Source organism: Gastrolobium bilobum, unplaced genomic scaffold, assembly GCF_033153095.1.
Source record: "Gastrolobium bilobum isolate Gb01-03AN ecotype WA unplaced genomic scaffold, APGP_CSIRO_Gbil_v1 utg47561, whole genome shotgun sequence".
NCBI classification, from domain to species: domain Eukaryota; kingdom Viridiplantae; phylum Streptophyta; class Magnoliopsida; order Fabales; family Fabaceae; genus Gastrolobium; species Gastrolobium bilobum.
In genome coordinates, this window is record NW_026899971.1 from 37304 (window position 1) to 47090 (window position 9787).

General features: G+C 38.8%; 1 protein-coding gene across 3 annotated transcripts; it reads right to left on the reverse strand.

Annotated features, from left to right (window-relative positions):
- Positions 1-660: 660 nt before the first annotated feature.
- Positions 661-7223, reverse strand: LOC133294585 (uncharacterized). Of its 3 annotated transcripts, none has more exons than XM_061493284.1 (2): positions 6695-7223; positions 661-3246 (listed from the first exon to the last, which is right to left on the reverse strand). In XM_061493284.1, exons 1-2 carry the CDS (start codon positions 6822-6824, stop codon positions 2879-2881), a joined length of 498 nt encoding a protein of 165 aa, XP_061349268.1. In that variant the 5' UTR covers positions 6825-7223; the 3' UTR covers positions 661-2878. The 3 variants fall into 3 exon arrangements, 2 of the variants coding, with proteins under 2 accessions (XP_061349268.1, XP_061349267.1); XM_061493283.1 differs by having other exon boundaries at positions 661-3255; XR_009749232.1 differs by lacking the exon at positions 661-3246 and adding an exon at positions 4232-4665.
- Between the last annotated feature and the right edge of the window lie 2564 nt (positions 7224-9787).

The window sequence follows — 9787 nt, forward strand, 5'->3', positions numbered from 1 at the left end:
TTATTCTACACATCAATTAATTAATTTAAACACGTATACTATTGCGAATAATCAGCAAGTGTACCGATCGTTCCAAGTAATAAAATGATGAGTAGAGTATCGTCTCCACGAGGATTGAGGCACCGAATTTATTATAACTATTCCTCTTTTGATGGATTAATAAAAATGGTTTGAGGACAATTATGGTTTGTGAAATAATAAGAACAATTCAAGAAAATGTAAATAATTCAAAGGTTCTTAAAGAATTCAAGAACAAAAGATTATAAGTTGAGAAAATGTTTGAGAAAATATTGCGGTAAAGAGATGCCAACACCTTTATGATCCCCACCTTGTAACCTGAGTTAACGTTTACATTCAATTATGCAATTGATCAAACGATTCACTATCTTTTATTTAATTGGTTAAACCCTAATTCCCCAGTGACTATAACCTTATTAACCATATTAAGATCCTAATCCCTTAGAAATCCCTTTTTAAGTTAAGACTTCGAATCAGTGAATCTTTCACGTTTGCGGTTCATATAGCTTATCCCTAGTGTATACATGAACATTTATCTTACCTCTTGTCAGGAATTAGAGTTCTAATATTCCTATTGAAAACCCTAACCCTCACAATCCTAACAGAGTGATCAATTCTATAAGAATTATAAGATGAAGAACAAGGTAAAATAGCTCAATTAACATAGATGAATATAAATTTAATCAAACTACAAGGGGTTCACATAAAGAGTTGTGACCATTACCACAATAATTAAACTAGCCAGACATATTCATGTCTGACAAAGTAAACATGAAAGAAAATAAAATTCAGAACCTAAAGAAGAGAAAGAAGATAAAGATCTTCCATCTTGATCGTTCGAATCTTTGAAACTCCAAGAATTCTCTCTCTCTTTGTTGTTTTTCTCTTCCTTGTTGTCAAAGAGTCCCTTCTCCTTATGTTTCTGATCTTTTTATTAGGTTTTAGGAAAACCTCCTTCCAATTGCTCTCCAATTGGGCCTCCTTTTAGAGTAATTCGCATCAGATTAAAATTAAAAATATCTCCCACGCACTTTGCACCAACTCCGGCGCAAATTGCACGGGAAAACATAGTTGAAGTTGTCACCTGGCGCACAATGCGCCAACTGCCGAGCACTTTGCGCCAAGGAACAGAGGAAAACTGCACTTCTCTCATTTCTTCTTTTTTTGGGGTTTCATGCTATTAAAACACATAAATTGAGTTAGAGAATGATTGAGAAGGAATAATCAATATTTCTTCCATTTATGACTTATTTTCACACATTTATGATTAATTCCTTACTTCTTTTAAGTTAGAAAGCATCATATACTGAACGCATATCAAACAATTCCCAAATTTAGATGTTGTTGTCCTCAGCAATAAACAGGATTAAAACATGGGAAGCAAGATTCAATTAATCAAGCATAACATTGCACAGACAATCATAACGATTACTATACTAAGCATGAATGATTTCCAAGTCAAAACTTAAAACGATGCTTATCAACTTCCTTCAAATAGCAGAATCTAACTTGATTACCCCTCACAAGACATAATATTCGCTCATCACTCAGTGTTTGGGGGTATTCATCATCGATCATTCCATCACAGCTGTTGCACTACCATAAGCTTGATCTTATTCTCAAGTTCCTGAAGATGAGGAATGCCAACACATGCATGACTGATCAAAAGGGCTTCTCACGGTTATACCTTGGCTCGGCTTAAGGTTAGGATCATTTAGAAAGTAGCTGAATAATCGTTGAGATTGAAACACCATTTTCATTAAGACGCAATCATATCTCAATTCATATTTCAGCTCCACTATTTACTTGAATTCATGATTCATCCCTTTTCTCACCTTTTTCTTCATAATTTCTTTTCAATTTTTTAATTTATTTTTCTGTCCTCTTTGAATTCTTTTGAGGACTATTTTTCTTTTCTTTTTCCTTTCAACTGCTTAACTTCTAGTGGATCTTACCTCAATCACTTCTAACTTTTGATTATTGACATTTCAATCTCAATCAAGGTAAGTTCTGGTGGAAGTGGTTTAGACAGTTTAATCAGGTAATTGAACAAAAACAGTAACATGGCTAGCAATGAAAAAAATTTCAAGTGACTATTTGGCCATAAGCTAGTAGAATAGAATGTCTTTATCACCTCAATCAACACATGCATTGGAGAGAATTAGATCAAGTTCTAGAGTACTACCGCAGTGAGGGCTCTCTAAAAAATTTAACTGTATAGGCTCAAACCTCACCAGCTGTGGTATCAAACTAGACTCTTCCTAATTTCATTTCAAGCATCATTATCCATTATTAACATAGAAATCAACAAACGAGCAATCATAATCTCTATTCATGCTCTATGCAATGCCATGGCAATAATACATATCATACAACGCTTCCTTATTTTCAATCAAGAAATTGACTGAGTAGCACATCTAAATTTGAACATGCTTTCACATATCAATTATCACTAATTCTAAAAAAAAATTACTACTAAAAAAAAATAAACTGGAAAGGTTAGAATAACTTCCCTGAAGTATACATGAATTCTCTGACTTTCTGTTGCTCCTTGTTATTGTTCCTCTGTATGTGATACCTCATGATAACACGTGTGCGGCCCCAATTCCCATATTTAGAAGATTGTTGTCCCCAGCAATAGACTACACGTCAGAGATAAGGAGCACGTAATAATAACAAGTAGCAGCATAAGAAATTCATCAAATATACATCTCCATGGATAAAAACTTAAAACTAAGATAAAATAAAATAAACAAAAACAAAAACTAAATGTAGCAAAATAAAATAAAAGCATAAATCCATTGGGTTGCCTCCCAACAAGCGCTTGTTTAACGTCATTAGTCTGACGTACACTATGTGATCATGGTGGCTGGTAACTCGGGCTTAGTGATGACACCATACCCTTGCTCAGAATTTGTGTCCTGCTATGGTTATACTCATATTCATGTGGATAAGGAGGAGGGCTTTCAGGAACTTTAAACTTAGTTTTCACATGCTTTTTCTTGCTCTTGGGCTTTTCCATCTTAACATTTGGCTTTTGTTCTTCATGCCGCTGATGGATTTCCTTCTTGTTCCCTTCCTCAACCTTTTTCTCCGCAATGTAGTTGACTTGATTCTTAGGTTGAGAAGCAGGCAATGGAGGAGCTTCATTTATAAGTACCTTGAATATTGTTTGCTCTCCATCCACGCGCATTATCAACTCACCCTTAGGTACATCGATTAATGCTCCTGAGGTTGCTAAGAATATTCAAATACTCAAAATAAATTCATATTCATATCACAGTATGAAATCATAATCATGTTCATTTCAACCCATACATGTTAGTCAACATGCTAATTCACATAGTAATGTACCTTAGTTCACGTACACCTGCAAAAATTTTAAATCTTAATAACATAATAGTTCGAATACTATAAACACAGTATACCTCAATCTCCATGGCATCTGCGAAATCGGAACTCAATAAAAGGTGAAATGACATTGATACATTACAACAATCTATCGTACTCATTTCATGCTTAACACTATCCATGATGTTAATATGCGAACTACTTATGAAGCATATCAATAATCAACATAAGATCCTAGAGTCATGGAGACCACTCAACTCACCAGTACTACTTGTACATGCACAAGCCTCGCATATACAAGGTCGCGCGTGGCCTTGCCACAATTCCAAGTGTTACACACTCAGTTTCCCTGAAGAGAATTTCACACTCTCAAACAGAGCACCATAACAATTAAGTAATGGCGTAAGGCATCATACCTTAAAACAACATGACCGGTGCTTCCCATGGAGGCACGCTCGGTCGGATGATGTGACACCCTCCCCTCTACGCGTCCAAGGGAGTTGTCTGCTAAGCGGATTAGAGTCGAATTGTTAACGAGTAGAATTCTTGTTCAATAAAAACGTTTTCATATTACCAATTATAAAAGCTTGCCTAGAAAACTGACTTTGAAAAAGTGAAAACCGCAAAAATATTTTTAAAAGGCTTTCGCTGCGCAACTCTGTTTTTTTTAAAACAGCCTGTCTTGCAAAAATCATGTAAATTCGAAATCAACAGCTTACAAAAATATTCCTTGATATATAGAAACTAGACATCTGAGGCTTCGCGTACATATAAATTACACGCGAATCAGAGGTGAATAGCCCCATGAAACAGAACTCGTAAAGTACTCGAAAGTTCATTGTATTTCTCCAAAAACCTCCTGAATTGTAAAAATCATAATAATTTGGGATTTCAGAATTTCATTGTAAAGTTTATATAATCTGAAAGTAAACAACTGGGGCTTTACATCCATATAAAATATACCTCAATCTGAGGTCTGTAGCCCCAGAACGGAAACTCGCAAAGTGCTCACAAAAACAGTTCAAAAATCCGAATTTCAATACAATAGCAATTCTTTTCGCAAACTAAATTACCAGAATTATAAACATCATGCTACACTTCTTTTTAAAACAAAATATACATCATACTACACTTCTTTTCAAGACAGAATATACATCATGCTACCTCAAGGTCAAATAATCAGAATACACTCGACAGAGACAGCGGGCAAACAACAAGGATGTCAACAGCTTAACTTAAACAAAATTGTCATGTAATCATGTCATCAAACACTTCTTCAAATGCTTCTAAGTCCTCCTGCAATTTATAAAAATTGCAGCCCCAAAGGGGTGAGAAAAATCTCAATAGTGTGGCAATAAAACCAATACAACAACAGTATTAGACTAGGTACAAAATTACAAAACAGTCGCATCAACGGTAAAATTCTGTACAGCTGTTAATCATCATCTTATTGCGCATGTAACGCCATGGTCATGTATATTGATAATAGTCATAATAGTGCGTATATAACGTCATTTCCTTGTTAGTGCGTATATAACGCCATTTCCTTGTACGTTCATAGCACCGTCGTGCACGTACTAACATACACAGTGGATATTCCATGAGGGCTCCCTTAAAGGTGAATTTCAACTGTGGCCTATGCGGACGGAAGCCAAGTGTCCCATACCCTGGTACCGAAGGGATGCCTATATGATGTGTGCTCAATCGTATGCATATTTATATAAATATTCTAATCCATGAACAACATGAAATTCGTGCATGTATGCCATGATATGCTTCACACACAAACAAGAAACAAATGAATTATGAGGTGTATATGCATGACTAGATCATCATCATATTAGCATATCTTTCATGTACTTTCCGTACCATCATCATCATAATAGCATATCTTTCATGTACTTTCCGTACCAAGCTGCCACACAAAAATTACTTCACATTCATGATTTTCCATCTTGTCACATTCATAGGCAGCATACATATAGCATATGACAGCACATTAATCCAAGGCACATGTGAGCAACAATTCACAATTCTATACGCTAGCCAATAGTCACATTAGGTAATACCACCAAACACTTAACTGATATTTTAGCTTTCTAATCAAAACAGCCTCAAGTTCGTCCAACATCCTAGAGTTTTATGAGCCTAATCAAAAGTATCAAACAAAATGTCTTTACTTTATTTATTCACAAATCACAAGGTTCCATTCAGAATTTATGCTCCTATGATCAAGTTCATTTTCTGACCTTTAAACTAATTTTCCATGCTTTCTGCTCCTATGATTTAAATCAATTTGTCATACTTCAAGTGTTAATTAATTTCTGCCTTAGATTCAGTTTTCCTAATTGTTAACCAGAGACACAATTCAAAGTCTCCTACACACACAGATTCGGTCTTCCTCATCACAAGGTGCTTATGATTTATTTTAACAAAACTCTAATTAGATCATTTAGTCTCTGCTAATTAAATTATACATGCTGTCTATACAAGTTTTAAATGCATACAAAACCTGAATCAAATCGGTTTCCAAGTTCATCTACTACATTAATTTTCTGACAGAATTTATTTTACAAATACATAGCATGTGACTTAATCCCAATGTTACTTGCGCATACAGCTTCTATTTCAAGACTATCATCTAAAAGTTCCATTTTATTTATTTATTTTATTTTATTTTTCTTTCTTTAACAAGACAGTGCCTATGTTACTTAGGTGTGGTCCAGTTAGCTTTCAGCATGCTATCTACACACTTCTAAACACATGCAACGCCTATCAACATTTTTGGGTTCAAGAAGCAGCCCAACAAAATCAAGAGAGCAATTTCCAAACTTATAATTCGGGTTTCTTAAGCATGAACAAGAGCTTCTAATCGGCTGTCTTCAACAGTTTGCCACACATACAAAACTCACTTAATTTTTCTAGTTCAAGCAACAGTCCAACAAAAGTTAAATAGAGCTATTTCCATGCTCACAAGACATCGGTTTAGTCTCACCTACATCAAGTCCTATGGTTGTATAAAATGACAGCCTTAAAGAAGGGAAATTGTCCAACATAGATTATGCTCCTATTATAAATTGTAGTGGCCAAACAATTAAAGAGTGATTAAGGATTTGACATGTGACTCATTTTATGTGTAGGCCCTCGATTATATGGGAGTCCACGGACAGAAACAGGGAGCAAACTAACACAATATAACTCTCTTAAATCACATGCAGCAACCGATTTGATCATTACTAGAGAAATGACAGAAAAATACATCTTTCTTGGATGCATGTACTGGCCGAACAAACAAGAACAAGGAAAGGTTTGAGGGGGAACTTACTTCTACTTGCAAGACAACCTAGGTCCACGAATCGGCCAAGGAAAACAGTGGTCAAATGATGTACAAATTCTTTCACCTTTCCATTCTTCAAGATGACGGATTTGAGCTGCATGCAAGGGACGATCTTCATCAAATCGAAGGGATGGAGGAGAGACCAGAAACTAGAGAAAATCCTATACTGCTCGCTCAATGGAAAACGGTCGGACCATGAGATGAAGGAATGAAAGCTTGGATGGTCGTTGTCCTCTTATGTAGCTCACGGTTTGTGAGAGGTAGGGAGGAGGAATTTCACATGCAAACTTTGGGTCCTTCTCTAGCTGGTCTACGGTCTTGAAAGAGAGGAAGAGAGATATTGTTTCATTCTAAATTGAGAGAGAGATATTCAGTCTTGTGCGGAGGATGATGTTGCGCATGGAGTGAAGGAGAATGGTATGTTAGACTAATTTGATTCAAAAGAATTGAAGAGAAAAGATCCTTTGTTCCTCTTTCTATTTTGTGCAGGGAGTAATTGGGTTTGGCCAAAATTCTGATTCAAGGTACACAAAGTTTAACAATAATCAGATTGCCTTTGGCCCTTATTGGGCGCTAGAGTGATGAGGGCTTCCAATGACCAATAGAATTTCATGCAAGGGAACTTCTCACTTCTTATTGGTTGCAAGAGGTGGTGAGCTGAGGTGTGTAGGGATTTGCCAAGTGGCCATTTATTGACCAATAAAATTTACATGCATGCAGATTTTTGGTGAGAGATAACTAAGGTTCACCTATCACATGAAATATATATACCTATTAATTATTAATTCATGTTTCCACTAGGTAGTAATTAAAATTTCTACCTATGTTATAATTAATTGTAATTCTATCCCTTTTTAGCTAGTGTTTTGAATTCTTAAAATATTTATAAGTATTCACTTATAATTTCCATTAGAATAACTTCCCTAAATGAATTAATTCCACTCTAAACTTAATTGAATTTCGAATTCCAAGCATGATATACACCCCTGATTGCAAGTTATGAGATTTTCTAATTTTTGCGGGATGTTACAGATGAAGTCTTTCGCCGAAAGACCCTCAGAACGCTACTTCAACTCAGCCAACTCTGGTGGCGACATCCGGTATGAAGCTAATAACAAGGCCCCACACCAGGCAACAATTCAATGGAGAACTCTATCTCCCACTGTGGTGGACACTCAGGAATCTCCTAAGGAAGCACCTCGAGAAATTCCTTCACAATAGGAATGCCAGTGAGATCCTCCTGTGTCCCACTCACCAAATCTCCCAACAAGACATAACCAATGTCCCTGCTCATAAGGCTCTCCTAGCCCGTAGCAATAAAAGGCGAGGAACTGGCTGTGGAATCACACGGAGACATCACCACTCGCTAGGCACAACAATCAATCATCACATAATTTTTGGACAACCAATCCATGTCCAGAATGATTTCCAAATTAGCCATCGGCAATCCAATCAGATCTACCGAGTAATCATGGCCATCCCACTGAAACACGACATCTCGATGTATAGTGGAGGTATCACACTTTTCTCCGGTGGCGGTGGTTAACCGCAACGGTGGAGAAAGTACAAACATGGGAAACTCAAGCCCCACAGCAATCGGGGTTGCAATAAAGGAATGCGTAGCCCCGGAATCAATCAAAACATCAACAATTCCGCTAAAGGAAATAGTACCTCTGACAGGGTTCGGAGTCCTATCTGTCTGCTAACGATCTAAAGTGTAGACTCCTCCCGTGGCAGGTTGCACATATGGTGCCGCTGTAGTTGGAAGGGGAACCATATGCAATGGAACTGCCTGAACTGCTGCAGCCCCTCGCCATCGACAACGGACAGTCTCTAACATAGTGGCCCTCCTTGCCACACTGAAAGCATAAAGTCTGGCCGGTAGCACCCGGCCCCAAATGAACCTTCCCATATCCCGAGCATCTGGGAGGAAGAGGTCTCGCGGTAATCCCCTGAGTCGTAGTCCTCTTGAACTGATTCGGCGCTTGCCTAGCCGCCAACTGCTTTCCCTTGCCCTGACCAGCAAACTTTCTGTCCTTCCACGAAGTGGAACTACCAGTTCCCTTCTCATCAGCAATCTTGGCCCTCTTGGCCTTACTTGTGATACAGACATCCTCGATGTCCTTACACTACTGCACCAGTGTACCGAGGTCCCTTGATGCAGCTCCAGCAATATGCTCAGCAATCACCTCACTAAGTCCTCTGCGGAACTTAGCCGCCAAAAAGCTCGGAGTGGGCACAACCATCCGAAAGTAGGCGAACTTCACAAGCTCGTTAAACTTGGCCAGGTACTTGTCAACAGACATCGAGCCCTGAACCAATCTATCAATTCTCCCTGCTTCCTCTCCTGCGCATCGTAAGGGAAGTATCTGCCCAAGAAGCAGTCCTCGAAGAATGGCCATGTCATAACATGACCCTGCATCTTATAAGCACGAGAGGTGTTCATCCACCACTCATGTGCATCACCCTCCAGCATGTACGTGGCGAACATCAGCTTCTGCGAGTCAGTACACTGCATAACCCGGAAGATCTTCTCCAATGCTTGCAGCCATCTCGCAACAACAATGAGATCAAGTGCCCCATCGAATGAAGGTGGCTTATGCTTACGGAAAGCATTCAGCCGGCGGTCTATAATATCCCGATCCTCAGCAGGCTCCACATGGGTTCCATCACCCCAGTGAGTTGACCAGTGCCTCCAACATGGCTCTGGCTCTCGTCCTGCAGACTAGGTGGAGGCGACGGAGGTGGTGGCGGTGGAGGTGGTGGCGGAGGGAACTGACCCACAGCAGGTCCAGCCCTCATCTCCTCCAACATAACCCGCATCATGGTCATGTTCGCTAGCCTGTTCGTCTCAAGGACATCCTCGGTGGTCCTCCGATTTGCCTGGCGAACATCTTCTGCGGCCTTCCGGTTCTCCTCACGAATGGCATCCATCATCGCCGTGTTGGCCAATCTAGCGGCCTCTTGATCGGCTATCCTAGTCGCCTGCATCTCAGCTAATGCAGTCAGGACAGGATCCGGATCCTCAGTGGTCTCGCGGTTTCTCCTAGGTATTACCATGACTCTGCACAAGTTACACAA